This window comes from Spea bombifrons, chromosome 4, assembly GCF_027358695.1.
Source record: "Spea bombifrons isolate aSpeBom1 chromosome 4, aSpeBom1.2.pri, whole genome shotgun sequence".
NCBI lineage: Eukaryota > Metazoa > Chordata > Amphibia > Anura > Pelobatidae > Spea > Spea bombifrons.
Window position 1 is genome coordinate 72607473 of NC_071090.1, and position 24178 is coordinate 72631650.

At 39.1% G+C, this 24178-nt stretch overlaps 3 protein-coding genes across 3 annotated transcripts; all 3 read right to left on the reverse strand.

Annotated features, from left to right (window-relative positions):
- Nucleotides 1-583: 583 nt before the first annotated feature.
- On the reverse strand, nt 584-1873 carry LOC128492171 (cholesterol 25-hydroxylase-like protein 1, member 2). The gene has a single exon (XM_053464634.1). The coding sequence runs from the start codon at nt 1871-1873 to the stop codon at nt 938-940; it is 936 nt and encodes a 311-aa protein (XP_053320609.1). The 3' UTR covers nt 584-937.
- A 966-nt stretch (nt 1874-2839) lies between these two features.
- LOC128491399 (cholesterol 25-hydroxylase-like protein 1, member 1) lies at nt 2840-3640 on the reverse strand. Its single transcript, XM_053463722.1, has one exon. The coding sequence runs from the start codon at nt 3638-3640 to the stop codon at nt 2840-2842; it is 801 nt and encodes a 266-aa protein (XP_053319697.1).
- Nucleotides 3641-7966: 4326 nt separating this feature from the next.
- On the reverse strand, nt 7967-22142 carry LOC128491221 (uncharacterized). Its single transcript, XM_053463494.1, has 13 exons — nt 21920-22142; nt 19651-20402; nt 18106-18165; nt 17009-17061; nt 14387-14531; nt 13908-14281; nt 12658-12886; nt 12059-12176; nt 11202-11319; nt 10613-10724; nt 10270-10382; nt 10035-10130; nt 7967-9065 (listed from the first exon to the last, which is right to left on the reverse strand). The coding sequence occupies exons 2-12, from the start codon at nt 20395-20397 to the stop codon at nt 10064-10066; spliced, it is 2136 nt and encodes a 711-aa protein (XP_053319469.1). The 5' UTR covers nt 20398-20402; nt 21920-22142; the 3' UTR covers nt 7967-9065; nt 10035-10063.
- Nucleotides 22143-24178: the final 2036 nt, after the last annotated feature.

The window sequence follows — 24178 nt, forward strand, 5'->3', positions numbered from 1 at the left end:
ATGTCGACATGTATGCAATACATATTAAAACAACAAAAACTGCACACCCTGATCTTCCAAGGCACTACAATAATAATGCTGTGTGTCATTCTACAATCTTTCATTGCCTTTGTCTGGCTATGTTAGCAGTTCCTCTCTGCTACTTGGCACTTAAAAAGACAACTCACAAACATATTCATGTACACACAATACAATGCACACCTTCATTGCAGGAGTACTTGCTGCGCAATTATACACAAGTCAATTATAGAAACAACAAGGTATGACATAGGGTTAGAAAGATTTGGATCCCAAAGAGTGTAACGTTCAAACATTGTATACTGGAAAGGGGTGTCTGAGGGTTCTTGTGTAGTTCATGTCTATGTTCATGTCTATGAGTGGGGAAAAAGCGTCGGACACACAATTCTCATCTTCCTGTTTTTATGAACCTTTTACACCTCAGCAAATAAACTATATGTTTGTTTAAACTATATTTATTAGTGCGTGTTTGGAGTATACATTCCCCATTTTAAAAGCATGGGAGACTTACCTGCTGCTGGCTGTTTATTTCTTCCATTGTTTACAGGTAAAAAACTGGGAAAAATGCAAGTTATCACATTTATTTTACCGCTGTCATCCTCAGCAATATATACTGCTTTTGCATGTGTAATATTAGTATTTGGAAAATGCTGCCACTGCTAAAAGTGTTATCAGTTAATTATTTTAATACTATAGATCCTTACAGCAGTACCTATGCCAACTGATTTGACAATACTGGACCTTCCTGCCACTTGACATCATCAAACTGCTATCTATGATTCTTTTATATTTCATTTGCCATTCTATCATCGATGTAATTGCAAGACAAATGCAGCAGGAATTTAAGATGCTTGGAATTAAGCCAATAAGAATCTTTTTCATCACTAATACAAATGTAACTTCTCAAGATAAGTGGACATTAGCTTCTTTCTTCAGCAACCCTTTCTGTAGGAGATACACTTTCATCATACAGACTGTCCTCTTGTTTGCTTGCACAGCAAGTTTTGTTAGGGGTGGGAAGCTCCAGGACACCCTTGACAGAACTGAACTCGGCATGGGAGCCAAAAATTTTGTCCCAGTGAGTAAAGTGGGGGGCATAGTTGCTCATGGGCTTTTGATGATGCACATCATGTTTTATTGGCCCACCGTAAATTCCAAATGGAATCAAGCGAGATGTGGACCAAGGGAAGTCATAACCACAGTGATCCTCTACAGAGACATACACGTGGAATACCATGAAGATCCAGGTAGTGAGAAGGTGGCACCTTAAGATGATGGGATTTAATGTGGTCCAGGTCCCAACTGTCACTAATTCCCAACCACCAAGACACTGTGTGGCAAGGGAAAAAGGGGCCATATATTCATGGTGAATCGCATGAAAAGTCTTATAAAGCCATCGATTCCTATGGTGGATCATATGCCAGATAAAGTATTGGAAATCAAAAAGAAGAAGGCTTCCCAACACTCCAAACATTATATCCAAGATCGTTGGAGATTCTTCTGGGAGGGGGCATGGAGGTCTCCAGTACCACTGGGCAACAGCAGCAGGGAAGATATAGAACAGATGGTTGTACAGTGTGATTCCAAGGCAGTGGATAATCATGGCTCCTGTAGGGTTCCTATCTTGTTGGATCTTGTACTTGTGGATAAAAGGCCATCTTCTCCCTATGAGGTTGAAGATTAGATACGGGATACAGAAAATCATGTAGGATGATACGGTAAGGACGACAGGAAAGAGTGGGGACCTGAGAGTATCAGAGTAACGAAGCCTCATGTGGTCCCATAGTGGCTGTAGAAGTGGTCTACTGGGAAAGTACTTATCCAAAAGATGGGACAGGCAAGAGAAGACTTCCATCGCCAGCACCTGCTAAGCTGCAATCTTCAAAGAAAAAGAGCAGTAAAGATTATTCCTTATTCATTTGCTGCCGCTTAGCTGACTCCCCCTCCCATTCAGAAGCTCATACAAACTTAACAATTCAGACCCTTTCTAGCTCCCTGACAACGCATCCTGGATCCAAGAGGATAATGTGACCGATTTAAAGGGACAGCAAATGACAAACATTTTGCTCAAAAATGTGAACTGTGTTGGTTAGCATTAGAAATCATGCAAGGGTACAAGTGGCCATACTACTATTGATGTGCTTATTAACTTAAATGAGAAGAATATTTATTCCATTAAGCTGTTCGTATCCATCTTAACCCCAGTGGTACCATACAAAACTGATGTAAGACAATAAAACGGTACTACAATAGCAAATGGTACTAAGGTAACCATCATATGTACCAGACTTGTTTGCATTTGTCAAATGATTAATATATTTTAGACTTCATTTTTCTTTTATTGAAAAACATGTTGGATGTTTTTACAATATATAGCCTTTTTATCATTTCTTCCAGGAGCTGAAAATAAGTTATGGAGAGATTTATTTGTGTCACTGACATTTTTTTTTTCTTTGTATTAGAAATGGACACATACAATGATTCAATGATACATACAATGATACACTGATAGAAGTCAAATGTAGGTACAATCAGAGCAAATAGAGGTAGCAGTTATTGCTATACTCATAAATGATTTGCAAAGACATTCATCTACACAAAGCCATTCCCATGTGAGCATACAATTAATGAACTGTCTCTTTCACTCACTGAGACAAAGACACTATTATGCAAATTAACCTCTAATAGACACAAACACCCACAGCAGACTGAAAAAAAGTCAGAATGGCTCATATACATGCACATACTGAGCATACAAACTTAATGTCACGCACTCTTCAAATGTTATTATTTTTTTATTTTTTTTACAAGTGCTTGGTTCCTACCCACTATTTTCAATGTAACATGATGTTCCAAAAATTAGGTCCCAATGGCTGAAAAAAGGAGCAAAGTTTTTTTCAGGTCTCTGGTGATGCAAATCATGGGCCAGTGCTCCACCATACAGCCGAAATGGTAGGATGTGGCTAAGAGACCAGGGAAAATCATAACCAATATGGTCATTCACAGACATCCAGATGCTAAGCAAGTTGCAAATCCATGATGTCAATGGGTGGCATCCTAATGCAATGGGGTTGTTGTTGCTCCAGAAACCAATCGCCATTAGTTCATAGCCTCCGAGGTTCTGACTTGCCCACGAGAATGGGGCAACATACTTGTGGTGGACAGCATGCACCTTCTTGTACAGCCACTTGTTTTTGTGGTGTAATACATGCCACATGAAATACTGAAAATCAAATAGCAGTAGACAACCAAAAACCTCCCCAAAAAGAGTGTACACAGAGGGTGCTTCAGATGGTAATGCTAACGGCGGCATGCAGACCCAACTCAGCATCACCATTGGAAGAACGTAGACCACGTGGTTGAACACACTTCTCCATATACACAAACACATCATCTTTACCGTTGGTCTTGTCTTCTTTTGAATTTTATATTTATAGAAGAAGTGGCATTGTTCTCCCAAAACATCAAGCAAGGCAAATGGAAAACTGAAGCAAATGTAGCCGGAGAAAGCCAGCAAGACTGGGAAAAAGGGACAAGTCACTAGACCACCAAATTCATGGATAATATAATCCCAAAACGTCTGCAAGAAAAGACACTCGTGACTGTCCCTAGTTGAGTTCATTCTGTTCTGTTTGATACGATAGCCTCTCAATGTTATTTATAAGCATGTTTAATCTTGACGTCAAAACAAATCATAGGTTGAAGGCATTTTTGATACTCCTGGTCCTTCAAAATGCTCATTAAGTAATGAAGGATTAAACAAAAGTTCCCCTCACAGTTTTACATATACTTGGCAGAACACATTGTTCATAAATCTACTTTCTAAGATAAGAGTTAAATCTTCTTAGCTTGCACAAAAAGAACAAAGCCAAAGTATTCATCCTCCTTTCACATATTTGACTTTTGTTTTATCTGGATTTTTTTCTTTAAAGAAAGCTTGTTAGTACGGGGCTTAACTGGACATCTTATCTTTTGTGCCCCCATGAAAATTCTGCAGTCTTCTATCCGCCGTGCCAAACAATAACTGCCTTGGGGAAGGTGAGAGTTGTAGTTTGGAATCGTTCAAAAGAGAAACACTGTGTGGGTGGGTTGGTTGCGGCTTCACAAACTCAGCAGCCAGCAGATATTAAACTCCCACGTTTCAGCTGACTAAGGCTTTCTAAACGTGCGCACCTCATATTTACTTTCATCATACAGAAGATGAATGTCAATGGAGTGCGAGAGAGGAGCCCATCCTCATCTCAACTGAGTAATATTAAACAAGGCTCCCATATACAGTAGCTATTGAGCTGTATGTAACACTAGGTCCAAGTCACTGTACTGATAATGGCTTAGGTTTACTTTGAAACTGAATACTTAAAGGGACACTCCAGCTATCAAATGTAATTTACTGCACATGATAGCTCAGAGGTCTCTTTACATTTACATGGTGCCCCCAGTGTCTGCAGAATCCAATCCCCTCTACATGCTTTAGCCCATTCCCTAGATTTCAATGGGATTCTCTCCTTTTACTAATTGGCAGCTTAAAGTAGCCTTTTAGTGGCAAGAATCACAATCAGCTGCAGCTTCTAACTCAAGGAAGTATATTTATTTTGTTTTGCTCTGTCTGTGAAGAATGCATATTAAAGTATTCACACGGTAGTTTGTTATGTATTACTCTTTAATGCAGCTGTCCCTCTAAAGATGAACTGCTACATCCCTGATTAACCTTTTCCCTATTTTAGAAATAGAACTATACATCTTCATAAAGTAAATGAACCAAATAAAATAACACCATCAATGGTTTTTGGCACAGGAATTTTATTTTGCATGTGTAAAAAAGGTGAGGCTTAAAATAACAATTAAGTTTGGATTCTTTTTTCAAACAGATAAAGTCTAATGTGTGCAATTGTTACTTCTACTAATATATTGGGAGGTACATACAACAAGGCTTATCACTATGGCAACTAATGTTCCTGGTGATTGGCCCATTTTATGGGTTGCTATAGTGATAACACCTGTAGAACCCCAATTGTTTGACAACAAAATGAAATAATTGTAGGATGCATTATATATCTATACACTAACATATAAAAATAATGCAGACATTTTTATTTTCGTGTTAATTTACCTTTTGGCTATTTCATCATTTTTTAAGTATTTGAACTGGGCAAACTATAAAACACCTAAATAAATAGAGGGGTTCTCTTTCTTTCTGTGCCAGATTGCCCATTGCTTCAAAGACGTGAAATTCTTTGTTTTTAGGACAGATGGTTCTCATTAATTTGAGCTAAAGAAAAGTTGGATTTATACAGCTCTCTTTCAATTATCCTTAAATAATTAGCTCTTCCAGATCAAAAGGAAAAACAAGGTTACTCAGAAAGGCAACTTTGTGTACAAATAATTAGCGCTGTAATGCGGTCCAAAGTCTGAGCACAAATATGCAGAACCTTTCGAATTTGGATTAACAAAGACAATCCGCGAGATGCTCTGCACAAGCATTTGCCCTAACATGCAAAACGTAATGTCAGAGTTATAATACTGTTTACTGATGGCAATTGCACAGTGCTCTAACATTTCTCCAATCATCTGTCTTAGATTTTTTTTCTCTAGGTGTGCATCATCTCATTTCTTGCTTTCATGTAATCCGTTACCAGCCTGGAATTAGCTTCAACCTTTCTGCATCTCACCCGCTTGCTCTGATGCTGGCCACTGGTTAAATTTTAATGCTCTGAATTTTCATGCCCCCCCAGATGGCTTCATAGAGGGAACCTACGGTTACCAGCCCCTAGGTGCGAGATTTCTTCAAAATACAAATAAGCATCATGTTCCTTGGACTGATTTCCATCTTCTTCGGAGTGTACCATCCAGGTTTATCTATATAATTTATATGAATATTCCCTTTACTGTTAATTGTAGCTCTTCGCGTTGCCATTACTTCTCTTCCCATCCATTTTAATTCCATGTATACAATGTTTACGTTTGTGAATATCATCTCTATCTCTGTGCTGTTCATACAAACCTGTAACAGCCCATCGGCTGCGCTATTCACTCATAACTAAAAATGTTCATCTTACCTGTACAATACGCAATGAAGGCTATGAACCGAAACGCATGGTAGATGTACATATCTATATATATTATATTTATATAGCGCACTATATGTTTTTAACATGCAGAGCCGCATGCATTGGCTAGAGGACACCATTAATTATATATATATTGCAAAATAATCTATGTGACTCTCAGGCTGGCGGGTACTCACGCTCAGTGCTAGCTGGACAACTATGTTCTAGCAAGTTTCTGACAGTTCAGAGCACACTAACCTCAGGAAGGTAAATTTACAATAAGAAATCCGACTAGAGATACACCAAATAAACAGTCTGAAACGAGAGACATCACTAATTCAGAATTTATTACATCCTTATATCATACAGAAATTATACAGGTGCATTTGAATTTTGTGGCATTTGGCCAAACCCATTCCAGACTTTGTAATACAAACTATTAATCTCTCTGGGTGGACCAGTTCTGATTATCAGATGAGTATTCTTTCATTTTCTTGTGTTTGCTATACTGGATTTCTAGGATGAATACAACCAGGCTTCAATGTACTACGGTTAGCTGATCTGTGATTGTGACTTTATTATTCTGTTCCACCGATTAGCATAATAGTAATTCCTGCAGATTGCGATTTGATACCGATTATAATTTTCCAAATATTTAGGGTTTATTCACTAAGGAGTGAGTAGTAGGCAAACCGTACCAAGTAGGTCTAACCCAACCACGATTGACACCTGGGTGCAGGTCTTACTTCAGCTGATGGGGTTCTGTGTCATCAACCCTTGTCTGTGAACACAGGTTTTAGTCGTCAGTGTATCATGACACACAGATACAAATAAACTAGTCGTCTGGCAGACATCCATTTAACTATAAATTATGAATGGCCAATACTGACGAGTTTCTCTCAATTAAGAAATCTCCCCATTTTCATTATACATTATGTAGGGCCAGCTCTGCGCTAGCTTAGCTGAGTGAACCCTTTAACATGTATAGTGAATTCACAGACATCACTCCAAACCTCAGTGTTGGAAAATATACCCTGTTAACTCACCTAAAGAATAGTATTTAAAGACTAAACATAATGAGTTTTATGCAGAGGTTTTTAAGGGACTGATTAGGCATTCTGTTAAAGACAAAGCAAATCTCAATGGAATCTCATAGGTCATGTAATTTGCTGTTTCTACAAGGCGAAAACAAAGATCTGGAATTACCTTAAACTTTAGAAATTAACTTAAACTAAATTCAAAACATGCATTATTTTGAGTCAATATAAGATAGTTGCATTTGGTTATTCCAGGCACAAACTGGAATGCAACCTAGCAAGATTTTCAAAATTCCTGTAAAGATTCAACTCTACAAAAGCAGGTAAAAGGAAGTAATACGGCCATAAATACAGTTACTTGTTTTGTTAAAATGTAACTCGTCAGGTTTACGGGGCAGTTTGCCAGATGTAGCTACTAAAGCATTTGTGTCAACTTATTTTTAAAGTGAAAAACCTAAATATAGAACCTTCTATTAAAAACAAAAGTAGCCTTTGGTAAGTTAAGAACTGTAACAAGTTCTTACTTAACACAAAAAAAGCTATACAGAAACTCCATGGCCTGTTATTTACAGAGCATTATAAAGCATCAAAGTGAAACTTACATATTTGCTTCATAAAAAAGAAAATTGCAATGACTACAAATTTAAAATATCACACTGAAGGAAAAAGGAAATGTGGTCATTGGAGTCAGTACAGGGAGTAATTTGACAATTGCCCTATTTTTTTATTTTTTGAAGAAAAAAAAAAATAAGCTGTGTCCGAAGCATTGACACATGCGGTCTGCGTGAAGCATAGTATGACCTACACTATGGTCGAGTTTAATAAAACTAATGAGAAACTAGGACACATAAGACAACCTCAATGTTTTAGAATATCTGGTAAGTTTATGTGCATAAGCATTATTTTCATCTTTTCCTTGTACTAATGGAGGTCGGGCTGCCATCTAGTGTTTCTTGGTGGTGTAACAAAAAATGTAAATGTAGAACCGTTACGAGGTCATTTCTCTAGTCTCTTGTTAATATGTACTGTGTGAGTAGCAAATTTGAGGACTCACAAAACCTAGTTTGTAACATAAATGAAGTATTTAGTGTTTTCATACATTTTAGTTAAGGCAAAATATGGGCCTAATTATTTAAGGAAACACTTCGTTATAATATAGCCATGTTTAATTGTCATTAACATAAACGTAAATGACAATATACAAGGTAAAATAAATCTAAAGTTAGCTTTGAATGGGCGTTTTGTTAGGCTTATAATGGCAGTCCGTTAGGAAAGGGAATTACATTCCAAAAGGAGTAAAATTCTAAGACAAAACAAGAATAACCCGTAGAGGACCAGATGCTTAAATGTGAAATAATAAAGTATATGTTTAAGGAGTGAGTGTGAAATATATACAGGGAGAAGTCTTCCAGTAGAGCAGGTACAGCTAAATACAATAATGTTATCATGTATGGGATAGATATACAAATATGAAAAGATACTGATGAACTACATGGGTAAAATTGGTCTTAACTAAAATCAAATGATATATTTCTATTAATATTTTATTGGATTTTGTATGATATTACAAAGATTACCACAGCATGTTCACTGAATGCAAGCAAAGGTGCTTTAAATTAAAATGTAATCATAATGTTTTCAAATGATCTTATTAATGTATGTGGCATAACAAAACAAGAATAGCACAGAGACATAGAACTATCAGTCTCATCAGGGAAAACATTGGATTTCTCTGATAAAGGACTCGAACAATGCCTGCTACTTAGTATTCTGTGTTTCATTAAATTGGATTTTACCCAATTAGTGAAATTCTGGGCATGTCAGTAACGAAAGTCACTGGGCCAGGATGGCCGGCGCTCATGCTTTAAGGTGCTCTGTCTTCTTTGGTGTCTTCAACTTCATTAGCTCCCTTTCCCCAGATACCATTTTATATAGCCAATAATTGGATTACCACCTGAAGAAACTGGAGAAGAAAAAAAAGTTTAGCAGTGAAGTCTGGCAACTAAAGGTCATGCAATGGCTAATGTGACCAATGTGCCCATTGTTTAGATTTTTTTTAATTATAGGCATTATTTAATTTGTAAACCAGTCAGTCAGAACTAGAATTTAAATTATATACATAGTATACACACACACACACACACACACACGTCTTGTATGTTAGCCATAACGTAGGCAGCCTTATAATACAGGGTATTGGTAGAAGCTATTAGGATAAACCATTTCTGTATTATCAAAAAACAGTATTTCATTTCTAAAACTAGGTCAGAGGCTCGGATGTAATGCAAGGGAATTTTACTTCATTACCAGGGTGGTAAATAAGTGGAACAGACTTCCAACTACAGGTTAATACAGTGAGGAAGTTAAACCTGCATGGGATAAGACCATATCATATGATAGCTGCACAGTCCCATTAAGTTTTCATGTTGTCTGTTTTGCAAATGCATGGTGGGATCCTGCAGAATACCCCCATATGCATGTGTCCCTTCCCAGATCCCTCAGCTAAATGAAGTGCAGGAGATCTCCAGTAAGCTCCTGCACTGACTCAGGGGAACGCTGGCTGCAAGGGTCTGTTCAGCCCCTGTGCACATGTGTGGAAAGGGCTGCCATAGATTTGAATGGGAGCACGTTCCTGTCACTGACTGCTACAATCCTGGGCAAGAAAAGACAGACCATGGAAGAGGAGTGCTGCTGCAGGGCGGCCTCTTCTGTGTCAGACAAGTGCTTTATTTTTTGGAAGAATATTCAGTACTTCACATATGCATTCTTCTTTAGAGGCGATGTCGGGGACACTAGACTGTCCCCTAAAGAGGAAATAACTAGACTGGATGGGTTAGAGGGTTGTTTTCTGCCATCAAATTCTCCGACACCCAACCCTTTTTGAGGATTTTACTACATGGCATTCATTCAGCGCACATCGTGTTTCACTTACCTTTTGCTTGTTTCATGTATGACACTCACTCAATTCTTGCTCACACTTTTCCTTGATATGGTCTTCACTGTGTTTTTGTATTTCTGCTTATCCTTCCTGTATAAGATAAGCCACATTGTGAATGTTTTGATATGAAGAGTGGATAAGTGCATTCATGTGGTACAGGTGGAAGTGCACAGCCTTTTCAGCTGAAGTCTAAAGCTGTGACCCCCAAGGACACTTTCCCTGGACATACCTGGACATTTTAACTTTGCTCCTGCATCCTTGTCCTCCTTCCCAGTGTACGGAATGCATATTTCTGCTCATCATTTTCCCACAGGAGATGCAAGGCTTTCCATTAGTATATGGCTGGTGGAAAAAGAATGGCGATTAGAACCTGGGCATTACAAGGAGGGGATATGAATGCAGCAATTGCAAAGTTGCAATAAGCACATCACTACAGTTAAGCACAGGGCAAATAAATTGGTTAAAACAAGAAAAAAAAAAGACAGTGAGGAGATAATGTGGTCTTATAGAGTAAAAATGGCTTCCAATACCATGCATTATGAAACAGATTGGCCTGGGATACAGACTCTTACCTGTTCTTTTGCACAATAACCACAGACCATGCGAGTTGCAAGGTCCATGTCATGGTCCTCAGCTTCATTGTGACAAACATCACATGGATACGTTTTCCCACAGCATGGGAACCTAAGCACATACGCAGGACATTAGCAAAATAAGCTTGGGTGTTACTATACACAGGAATTTCCGTCAGAAGGAGATAGTATGCTTATTGGGCTACGGTGCGATGTCAATAACAGAGGTTTGACCTCGCCAAGCAACATATAAACTCTAGTTGTGGAAGCTACAGCTCATCACACAAAATAATTTTTTTTCTGCAGACAACCTTGAAACAGATTTGTTTTTAGAAATCTTTTCCTTCTAGACTAGACTAGTTTTCATTTCACAAGTAAAGAATCCCACACCTGTTATAAGCCGTACACAGCACCCAGAGAAAGGATAATGGTTTCAGTTAATATGTTGACCTCTTTAGACGATTCCTTTTCACGCTTATAAAAATACCAAGGTGATGCCTAAAGTTGTCTGCCAAGCACCAAAATACTAGCTATAATCTGACCATTTGTCATCAGAAGAACTTGGGACTTGTCCTTTCTATATGGTTACCTCAACCAGCGGCAGCTCTTCCTGTAATGTCTGCAGGTTCCGTTGTCTGGTAGCGGTTTTCCAGGCTGGATAGAGGGATCTCTCACATTTTTTTTCTTATAGTTAAGGCCTTTGTTACCTGAAATGGTGCATTATAACAATAAAAGATTATACAGAACTTCACTCGTGCCACCATAACTCTGGAACTCACTTTCACCTTCCCTATCAATATTTTTTAAAAAAACCTCAAAACTCCCTTTTCACTGAAATGTATCATCTATTCAGCTGGAACATATCTGCCAGTGATATGAATCCTTCATTCATCTATGACACTAGCCTCTTTTTTGATATAGCTTATGTTTTTCCTCTCCTCATCCCCTCTAGATTCTAAGCTTGTGAGCAGGGGCCTAATGTATCAAGTTTACCTTAGTTTGTTGCAACGGCCTTTCAATGTATGTATCTTTTTAAGTACAATTTAGCACTGCAGAAATTGTTGGCGCAATATAAACACCAATGCAGCTTTCACTTTATTATTCATTAAAGGGACCCTCCAACAATCATATGCACTTTAATATAGCTGAGAGGTCCCTTTAAATTTCAGTGGTATCTGCAAACCCCCCCCCCCAATTATTTTCTGCGTAGGAGTATGTCTCAGCAAGCAGATGGTTGTTAGAATCATTGGAAAACAGAAGAGGAGGGCAGCTGTACCTCTGTATCTGCCGCTTCTACCTCAGTTAATTCCTGTTTCCCCCATATGAGATTATCCCTTTATGTAAACCAAGTCTTATGTATAAAACATAGTCTTGCACCAAACCGACATATGTAGTAATGATATTGCTATACAACCCAAAGACGCATCTAAAGAGATATTGTCTTACCGATGTTTTTGCCAGAGAAACGCTCTACTTTCTGAAACCTGGAGGCTTCAATTGACACACTTAGTTTATTGTGACACTTCAGGCAATTCATATCTTTAGTGATCCCAAAAGATAGATTCTGTACAGGTTAAAAAAAACCACAAAATATTAAATGGAACATGAAAGACAAAAATATAGGAATATCATTGAATACTTGAGTAATCCAAGTAAATGGGTTGCACGCACACATACTGCATCCATAACCTCTACGCTACATGGTTATACATGAATAAAAGGGTTGAACGCACACACATGCAGCACATCCATAGTCTCATTCTCATCACATAGTCCAATTTGCCCTCGCTCTACTGTTTTCTTGTTTTAACCCCACTCACTCAGCAGTCCCTCCTGCTATCTGTCCTGTCACTCACACAATGGATCCCCCCACATTTTACCATTTGCCTTTTTTTTCATATAATGATCTGGGAGGCTTCTCTACCAGTCATCCTAAGTTCCATGCAGTTTTGCTCAAATAAAAACGGGGGAAAAGAGTTGCTACTACTACTCTATTTACCCCATACACACCCACCCCAACACATCTTAAGAATAGTTGATGGTACCTGCAATGGTTCTTCTTGTGAACAGTCTAAGCAACTGATCATAAAAGCACAATCTTGAAGGATGAGGTCCTTAAGAATTGCCCCCTGTATGTCTACATATCCCAGCACAGATGAGTACTGATGCATTATAGTGGGAAGGAAGGTGCCAGAAATCCGGCTGTTGCATCTCTCACACTGGGCAATGCATGGTTGCTTCCCATTCAAGGACAAATCTGCTGTGACCTTGCATCTAGAGAGTAAAAAAAATAGATAACACAAGATTTACACAATTAAAGCATAAGCGACTGAAACATGTAACTCAGTGTGCACAGTGGCTGCTGACAACTTCTATAAAGGCATTTTTTAGCAAAACAAATAATTTTCAAAAGTATAAAAAAAAGACATTTAAGTTTGAATTTTAAACATAGAGTTGCATACAGTTATGCAGAGTAGCAGTTTTCAGTGATGAGAAATGTTGGCTGTTTTCCATGCTTAAATACCACATTGAAGGGACTCTTTACAGCAATATTAGTCCCCTTCCCCATAGGCCCTTAATTATTCAGAGGGTGCCTGTGAGAGATGAAGAAATATATTCTATTGTTTACCACAAGGTATCATGATAATAACCTAGCAGGTTTGTCTCATTGACTGGGCCAGGATGAAACACATAAATGCATACAAGAAGCCAATATGCAACCATTTCTGTGTCTAGTGAAAACACTTGTTGAAACAAAATATTATGTATGTTTAAAACTATTTTAAGTGATACTAGTAAAAGGAAGACAAAATGGAATGGGATCATCTCTTATGGGGAGTTGAAACACTTTCACCGCACACAAGTACGCATTTATGAAGGGCCTATACACAGTGAGGTTTTACTGTAAGGAAGGCTGTGTTGGCCCTGCATAATGCTCACATAAAGCTCTGGTGTTATCGCAACCAAACTCACTGGCATGGCCATTCATAACACATAGCAAATGAAATGTTTCTACTAACCTGCAATAGTTTTTTGGGTTTTTTTTAAACAAACACTGTCCACTATAAATATGTAAAAACAATTATATGCAATTTTGCTATCTAATGATATTTGATTTATTTCATTTTACCATTAGCTACTAAGTAATCAGATATATTTACATAACGCAAATGTATTACCAGTATGCAATCTGGGACATAACATACTAATTTAATTTTTCTAAAAATTGAAAAAGCGATTTTCTCCTTAAGTCTATCGCTAACAGCTTCTCCTGCTTAACTGAAGTGTTCCTCACCTACTGCATTGCAGGGTAACCGCTATGCTTTGAGCCACCAAAGTCCCCACTCCTCCTGTCATCTGGAGACCCAATAACCGGATTTCTGTTCCCTTCCTTCTGCCCTCTCCTCCTCCACCTTCCACGGTACGCATGCCATCTCCGCCAGAGGCTCCTGTGCCAGGCTCATCCTCGTCACTGTCATCACAACTTATCCAGCTGTCTGAATCATCATCCACGTCTTCAGCAAAGCTCTGCAGAGGGTCCGCTTCCTGGGCACTACTTTCTTCAGTTTCTTCTTCTTCCTTGCTGCATTTTGCATTGACTGCCTCTTGCAGTTGCTGGTACGGAACAAATTCGATTCCAGCCTTTTCTGCTTCAATATCTCTCTTTAACTAGACATTGACAAAGAACAAAGCAGACCGTTTAGAAAATAACCCTGGTTGACATGCCCAAGAAGATGCTTAACTTTCAAGTACACTTGATTCAAATCAAATTACCACACGGGCCCCTTCTGTAAACAGTCTCTCCATGTTACGATCAAGCCAGTGAAGGTACGGACGGAATAGAAGTTCAACTTTTCCAATTAGCTGATTGGTGGCATGTTTGGCTTGCAGCCAGGCATCAGAGGCCTCACACACATGCCTAAATAAATCAATAAATATATTATAATGGGTCTTCATTTAACGGTTTATGCCATACTTCTGCAGATGCTATCAGAAACCCAAAAGCATTTACTTATTTCTATATTTTTAGTTTTGCAGAGATATTAAATGAATGTATAGGCTTAAAAGATGGGTAGAGAGTACATTGCATTCAGTTATGCTTGGTTTTAGGCTGTGCATATCAGATCGGACTGCATTACGGATCATCCATTGGGCACTGGTCGGTTACCAGTAAGTCTAATGCTAGTTGCCAGCCAAGTGAAAAGCATCGAGAAATAAGGAAGCACAATCTCCATTAGATCATACCTGTTCCTAAGAGCAGGACATGCACAGTCATAAACCAGCACTCGTGAGAACATGCACTGCCCAGAGTGCTCGAGGGCCAACCTTAAATAACCTTTATATAATGTATAAACGTCACCCATAAAATTGTTCATTCTTGCTAAGGATTGAACTTTCTCCATAGTACTGGCTGTATGTGCTGTTCATTTCATAGTGTACTCCATCAGATCGCACAGCCATAACATCTGCTTGAGAATGGCTATTTTCAAGGCTTTTAGTTTGCAGCATAAATGACAAATTCATGTGCAGATTCCCGAAATCCTTCTGTCCTGCATTTACAACATCATACGCCTACAAATATCTGAACAACTTAAAGGTGCTACACGAAAGTACAAACATCATTAAGGCAGAAATGAAAAAGGACATTATCAATACATTTAATAAAATGACCAAAAGGTTTTCTCTACCCCTAAGACAGAATAGTTTACACTAAAAGAATGCATGACTTAATACAGCGACGCTGTTTTCTTGAATATTATGTTAGTAAAATCTATATGTGCAGTTTCCAAGGTACTTTCTGACCGGTGTCGCTTGTGTGGATCTCTGCTGTCCAGCTAGGGAGCTTTGACTGTTCATTTATTATGTCTCCTAATCCACACATTTCATTCAAAAGCATTGTCTTGCTACAGACACTCCAGAAGAGAACGTGATCACACAGCCTTCATCAGTTTTGATGAGCGATATCATCTGGCAACAAATCCCATTTCTCCATGGGTTTTCTCCAGAACCAACACATTTGCTTTCATAAAGATATATTGCCATCTCTATCTAGTTACTGGGATTTATAGTGATTATCTAAGATTTGAGTTTTCATATAATATTTTTCTTGTTCTTTATCATTTCTCCAACAAACTCATTCACAGATCTCACTTTTTGGGTTTGATGTCCTATCCATTGATAATTCTTGTGAATGCTCCTGCTACACTACCGTTTTAGGTCACCTTCCAAAGGTCTTCTAACCAGCACAACATACCATTAGAAGTCATCTCAAAAATGGAGAAAACAGGCTCTCAAACAAAGAAACCAGTAAGCATTTTGTTATTTATGTCTTACTTGAATGTATAAAATAAGTTTTCGAAAGAGCCAAAGAATCCAACTGGGTTTAGTAGCTTCCTGGATATCTTGCCCAAAAAGGTATGAACTTTATATGTGTATATACATATCCAATCTATGTGGACATTACCATTGATCTAACCAGTAACTGGATCTTACATTTACTATACTTTAGGAGAGGATTTCCCCCAGAGGTTACAATTTGGGAGGGGATTTTCTCCCCAAGCAGGGGCTATTTTATACGATTGTTCCACTAAAGCACATCCATATCGACAGCCGTCAGCCATACTAACACAAATTGAAACACACTGACACAATCAAACTAACGCACACAAACATACACATCATGTTAAGCAACACATCAAGCTCAGCTACAACCACTGTAAGCCAAACACATCACACTTGCTTCCTATGGTCTCTAAAGAATCTGTGTTAATATACCACGATACCAGCTTCTTTTATTGAGAGGATGGTAGATAAGTGGAAAAGCTTTCCAGCAGAGGCGGTAGAGGCTAATGCAGCGAGGGAATTTAAATATGCATTGGATGGACATATGGCTATCCTAAACCTAAGACAAGATTAAACCTTATTCAGGATTACATGGACTGAATGTTTTTTATCTGCCATCACATTTTTTTGTTTCTATCTTCCCAGATACTGATGAAAGAATGATGCGAGACTGTGGCTCACTCTACATGCACTCGTCAGTTTTAGTGCCATAAGGCAATTAAAAGACCAATCAAAATAATATGAATCTGATGGTCCTCATAACGCCAGACCAATGCTTTCTTCTGTAGGGGACACCACAGCACTGATACAATTAAAATTTAGAAACTTTTTATTTACTGTTTCAGTTATGAGGCTCTGTATGTGTAAACAGCAGAGTAACACCTGATGTGTATCATAGCAAACAAGTCCCTCTATCATCCGATGATCAACAATATCTTCTCTTACCAGGCTGCAAACACCACATAATTATCACTGTCTGACAGTCCAATAAAACAACTTGTTTCGAGTTACCTTACCACCAGTATACTGTATACAATATAATTGCAGCTTTACCTGCCCATGATGGAGGGTAAAACTTGATCCTCTGGAATCTGGACTGTAAAAACCTGAAAGTCAAATAATAAAAACATAGCATTCTTAAAGGGGAATTCTCAGCATTTTATTTACATTTTTATGAAAGGTTGTGATGTTTTCGGTTTTTAAAACAGTTCTAGTTTTTGCATAATATAGCATTGTCAGGTAACTGCATATTAGGACCTGGACTTCCTGTGTAAAACAATAGACTGTCTCAGTCTTAATCACACAGAGACTAATGAAAGTCTATGGAGAAACAAACTTCATTAGCATTTCTATAAAGAATCGCCATAGTGCGGTGGTTGGGCAGAGAAAGTCACCCAAAATATCACTTGACTGACAACTATGGCAGCCTTCAGGTCTGCAGATAAAGGAAGCGTATTGTAATAAAATGAAATACATCCGAGCTTTTGCCAATGCTTACATTAATTACTATATGCAGCAATGTATGTTACTGTATACTGCACTGTATAATTCATTTTGGTCCCTGGAAAAGTAAATAAGGAATTCTTAACATCTGCATTGAAGCAGCTATGCTACCAAGTATTCCTTATCTTCTGCCAATCTACACGTTTCTATAATTCAACAAAGGGATCTGAAGAGACGCACACCAAACACTGAAAACACATCAAACGTCATCTTAAAACCAACAGAGATCTTTACGAATCCTCTCAGGGAGACAGCGTGGGGATAGCTTTAATCTGCTGAACGTTATCTTGTTAAATATATAATAAAGTGAGTACGGAAGTGAGGTGGAATAATTTGTGCTGAACAAGTTGTCAGAATGATTGCAGTTCTCCACTAAAGCATTTTAACTTTTTACTTAACATATAAGTAACATATTCCACGGGCTTAGGTTTTTTTTTCAATAGCCAGTTACAGCTGGGAAATAAAAGCCTTATCACATAGGCGCAAAAGGGTATAATGACAGAAAGAAAATGTGGAACATTTCCATTCCAGTCCCACTGGAATAATGTGAAGCAATTACTATGGTATGATTGAAGTTTAAACATAGAGGAAAGTGGGCACTCCTGATTATCCAGAAGCCAGAAAGAAAAGAGACAAATGTCAAGTACCTGTAAGGGGTAATTGTCAGGAAACTCCAGCATAATATCCATTTCTCTCAAGTCAAATGGCTAAGGAAGAGAAACAAGGAGATGAGTTCTGATCTGTGTGATTAGCGCATTAGATGAAAGATGCACATGGTAGATGCGTTTGCCCTCTTGCCCTTCTATCCTTTATCTCATGCTATTCAATATCTTAAAGATTCCAGTGAAAAGTCACAGCTTATTTGTAGGGAAAATCATCGTTTCGTAAAAAGCCTCAAATTTGAGGCAAAAACGCCCGAAACGCTCACACTCTCTAAATGCTTCCTTACCTTCTCTGCCAACCTCTTCCACATCATCTTCGTCTTCTATCTTTCATCTTCTCCGTTCTCTTATATCTTCATCTGCATCCCAGCCATCATAACCTGGCAGGAACTTCCGCCAAAATGGCGATGCAGCAAACGCCGCCATATAGCTCTTCAAGTTAGGGCAAAATGACATATTGGAAGAAGTTCCCGCCATGTTATGTCCGCTAAGATGCGCACAAAGACAGAAGACTGACGATAGAAGGGAAGGGGAAGATGAAAGATAGAAGATGCAGAAGCGAACATGGTCAGCAGGAATGATAGGGAAACATTTAGAGAGCGTGAGAAAGAGTGAACAAGAAGGAGTGAAAAAGTGAATGTGGGCACTAAACAAAAAAAAAAAAAAACTTTTGTTCCTGAATTAAAAATGCCCCTGTATTTTTTGCCAAACCAAATAGGTTGGGAACGCCTAATGGGCCAAAAACTAACCAAAACTTTTTGGCCCATTTGCACAAGTCTATTAAATACTATGTGACACAAAAGCAGGCGCTGATTCTTAGGCTGTTTACATAAAAAAAGTGTGTTTAAAAGGACAAAGAATAAAACAATAGATCTGCTGAGGTTTATTTGTTTAACGAGCTGGAGGGCTCAATTAATGTTTTGAAATATAGGTACATTTCATTATTTCCACTTGTATGTATGTATTAAATATTGCTAAATGTAAATGACTTTTTATATGTAGAATAGTACTTCTGTGACTCTGTGTACAAAATGGCACAATGTTAAACTTTGAAGTAAAATAAAAATATTTCATTTGATATAGATATATATATCTATATCTATCTACATCTATATCGCATACATACACACATACATACACACACACACACACACACCTATATATTGTTGTATGTTTTGACACTCACCTAGTTACGGCACATTCCTTACAAAACACCAGGCTCTAACTGGAATTATATATATTTATAATGATGAATGTAATCACACATATACTGTATGTGCTACACTAACTTGCCTTTAGAGCACAGCATCACTTATTACATATACATAATTCTAGTGCAAATATGCTAAAGGAATGGAATTCTGGATGTACGGCAGCTTTGTACAGGTTTACCATAATTTTAAGTTCTTCAATGTTTTAGGGGCATTGCAATTTTCATAATGCTTAACACCAGGAATGTTCTACGTTTTTCAAGTAGCAACAAACTAAACTGTTTTTTTAGGATATTGTGTTGCTTACACGTAGACTTACCCAGTCTGGATCTGTGGGCTCAATCGTGATTCTGTAATAAGTAACCTTTCCATCTTCCCTTTCCTGGATAATAACTTTATCTTTTGGGAATCTCTTAAGCAACTGAGAAATCTCCGTCTCTCTCAGCTTTCTGGCCGATTCTGGAGTTATATCTGCAGATTTAATCTCTTTTGGGACTACTGCTGGACGGACACTAGGGGTTCTTGACTCAGGATTTCTAACGGCTGATTTTTTACTGGCAGGATGGACATCGGCCACTGGCGGAAACGTTGCTGGATGCAAGAACCTGCAATTAGCATCCAAAGAGCAGTAGCCTGAAGCAAAGTAGCGGCACAGCTTTCTTGGTCGATATTTCCACTGACGAGCTTCCGGAGGCTTTTTAGCTACTCCTGAATCTGTCACGCCGGCTTTGGGTAACTTTGATACTTTGGCTTGCTCCTGAGTTTCACATGACAGAGTTTCTGATTCCTTCTTAGATGACGACAAAGATTGTGATTCCTTCTTAGATGACGACAAAGATTCTGATGCCTTCTTAGATGACGACAAAGATTCTGATGCCTTCTTAGATGATGAATAATCCAAATGTTGGTGAAGAAATCGACACCTCCGCCCAAACTGGCAGTATCTGCCCTGGGAGAAAAATCTGCACAACCGTGGAGGTGGCTGCTGATGAAGTACCTTGGTGCTCTGAGGAATAGGGCCTTTCTCCATCAGAGGGAGTTCTACTTGTACTTGACCTTCAGCCATTATAACTTTAACAGAGATAAAAGCATAGAAGTGTTAATTCAGCACTGCAGTGAGCACAAGTAAAAGAGTTTACAGGAATGGACGCTTTTTTTTTTTACTTAAGTGCTAGGAACTTGTCAAATTCAAATTGCTCCCCTTCAAAATCATTTCCTTAAATAATAATAAAAAAAAAAATCTGAGGACCCTCTAGATATGTGCTGATTGTAGGACTTTGGAAGATTTGTAGGGCTGCAACTAACGATTATTTTAATAATCGATTAATCGGCCGATTATTTTTTCGATTAATCGATTAATCGGATAAAAAAAACAATATGCAAATTTTTCGTTTATTTAAAAGAATTTTGCATTGTGCCCCCACCCCTTTGCACTGTGCCCCCACCCTCACTCTGCCCTGCATCCCCACCCCCACTCTGCCCTGCACCCAGTCTCACAGCCTGCCCTGCACCCAGTCTCACAGCCTGCCCTGCATCCCCACTCTGCCCTGCACCCAGTCTCACACCCTGCCCTGCACCCAGTCTCACACCCTGCCCTGCCCTGCACCCAGTCTCACAGCCTGCCCTGCACCCAGTCTCACAGCCTGCCCTGCATCCCCACTCTGCTCTGCACCCAGTCTCACACCCTGCCCTGCCCCCCCACCCCCACTCTACTCTGCACCCAGTCTCACACCCTGCCCTGCATCCCAACCCCCACTCTGCTCTGCACCCAGTCTGCCACCCTGCCCTCCCACCCCCACTCTGACCTGCATCCAGTCTCCTGGCCCCACTCTGCCCTGCACTCACATCCTGCCCTGCATCCCCTGCCCCCCCACCCCCTGTGCCGCGGACCCCCCACCCCCTGTGCCGCGGACCCCCCACTGTGCAGCGCACCCCCCCCCACTGTGCAGCGCACCCCCCCCCCACTGTGCAGCGCACCCCCCCACTCACTCTGCCGCGCACCCACACACACACTCTGCCGCGCGCACACACGCACACACGCACACACGCACACACGCACACACGCACACACGCACACACGCACACACGCACACACTCTGCCGCGCACCCAGTCTCGCACATAAACATTCGCACAGACAATAGACATAAAGAGTACTTACCTCCGCTACGAACTTGTTCCACTTCCAACTTGATAGTAGACGCGCGTCACATCCGTCGTCACGTAGCTTGAAGAAGGCGGAGACTGCAGAGCGTGGAGCAGAAGCGGGGAACGCTGGCGGAGGTAAGTAAAAGGAGCCTAGTGCTCCAACGACGAATCGATCACTCGATTAATCGATAACGGAAATCGTTATCGATGATTTCCGTTATCGATTATTATCGATTTTATCGATTCGTTGTTTCAGCTCTAAAGATTTGCATTTCAAATTTGTGATATATATATATATATATTAATGAAATAAATGCATTTTTATAAAGCCAGCTTCTTGCCACATACTGATTCAATGAGAACTAGTTGTATAAATGAGTGGGCTTCAGGTAAAACTAATACTAAAACTTATGACTTAGATAAAAAACAACATTATACTTACTTTTTCGTAACAAAATAGTTGTAATTGCACAATTCCCTACTGAAATTAATAGGTATTGCAAGGAGTTCCTCTCACAGTACGAAGAATGCCGATTCACACGAAAACAACTTTTCTTTTACAGTCGATGGCCTACATTTGAATACAGCGAAAGCAGCCTGAGGTTAACAAAAACATTCAAGATCATATCAGTAAATATTTGCAGTATAACAATAAATACAAAAGGATACAAGAAATCAACAAATAAAGTATTAAATCAGGTATCAACAAACACAAGAATAAGAATAATATGTTGTAAAGGTCTGCAGGGGGAGCACAAGGCCTGGATACCCTTTAGAAAGGCAGAGGGTCCATAAGCAGGTGCGATTGAAATGTTTTAGGCTGATCGCGACATTAAAGTTTAAAAAAATTCATCCTGTGGGGCTGCGTCGATTTTAAGACAGCCCTGCAGTATGCAGGTTTCATTACCAACTCTGAATATAAAGCGAGGGGGGACATATTGAAAAATGACACAATCCCTTGGTGCAAATCGTGCAGTTACGTTGCTTACAGAAAAAGAAGCAGCGTATATGATTACGCTAAATAATCATATTTCGCGTAAAAACGCCATTTTGAAGAATCACAATAAACACGGCACTGAAGTTATTCCACATACGGCGCCACCCGTGCTCCCTGACTAGCACATGGTATTTCATAAACACTAGCAGCATACTATACGCATTCTTCGGAAGGTTTATGCTGTGCATTCACCTGCAACCTGAAGTTCGTTCTGTGAATTCTCCTCCCCTCAGGCAGTGCCAGTCCGTCCAACCGAACCTTCCCCCTCCACCTCAGCCGCACAACATGGTTCCGCGTACGCGCCTCGCAGGTACTTGCCCAGTTTGTGGTTCCGTTCCACTCATGCGGGATTAATAACGCACTGCACGACTCTAACCATCTAGTTTTATACAATACGTCGGACATTATAATACATGTTCCATAGATTGTGCTACGGCCACATTTACTGAATGCTTGTCATCCATCATGGTTTGAGATTATAAATCTCAATGTTCACGTCATCATAATTTGATTGTGTAGATTATTTATATATCCAAGTATTTGTATTTTTTAGCAAAATCTGGGGAGATTTGTCTATGCAGTCACACAAGAAATGTAAAGAGAGTATTTGAATATGTATGTGAATATGGAGGATTTATTGCTTGTGATGTTCTGATCATATTAAATAAAGAGACATCCAAGGCATTGGCATTGTATTGCATGCAGAATTTGGTAGTTTACTAATATAAGTATACAACTAGGGAAAATGCAATCACAATGCCCAGAGGCTCCAAGGCAAAATGCGAAAGAACATTTATATTTCTCTTTATACTATTTCTTTGCCTAAAGCTGCTCAGGTAGGATACGATTGCGTAAAAGATTCATGTCCATAACCTCAGGCAGCATTCACTTCTCTTTCATATGATTTATCAGCATTTTTCCCTCGGAATCCTCTCCATCAGTGGATAACATTTTGCGTGATAGGGAGAGAAATGGAGACGCAAAGAAAGAGAGAATTCATATTTATTAACTCTCATTTCCAAACATACAAGAAAAGACACCGGTGATGTATTCAAACGTTCATGATTTATTGCTTAAAATGTCAGCACAGGGTCTTCTAATCACTTGTCTGCTGGTGGCAGCCACATCATTTTGCTCGCAGCTTTGCAGATATGTTAGGATGCAACTTAAAAAGGTACACTTTGATGGAGCGATAGGTGAATCAGTGGGCTGTATGATGGATGTAGCCATCCTCTTACATAGAAAACATAAGATTCAGCTGTACAAGTGTATAAACTATAGGGTAACATTGAAAAAATAAGACATCCACAGTTTGAGGATGTACTTTGTCACTTTAAGTCTACTTTATGGCTTCTGGGGGGGTTGGAGTGCATTGTAAACAGTTGTGGAATTTTACAAAATGTTATATATGACTTTCTATTGAATTTGGTTTATTTTAGAGGTAAACATCTGTCAGCTCCTTGCTTGCCATGAATTACCACTTCCATTATGCTCAATCAGCTTGTGCCTTGTGATCCTCATGGGAGATTTAGTTCTACAACATTACCGGAGCTACCCGTTGTCTACCCCTGGTTTAATCTGAGCATGTTGGTTAAAGATTTTAGTGTCCCACTGCTTATTATATTATAACAGGGATACGCAAGGGTAATAAATAAGACTGTACATTGATATAAGTCCTTAAATAATCAGGTCAAGCACAGTGTT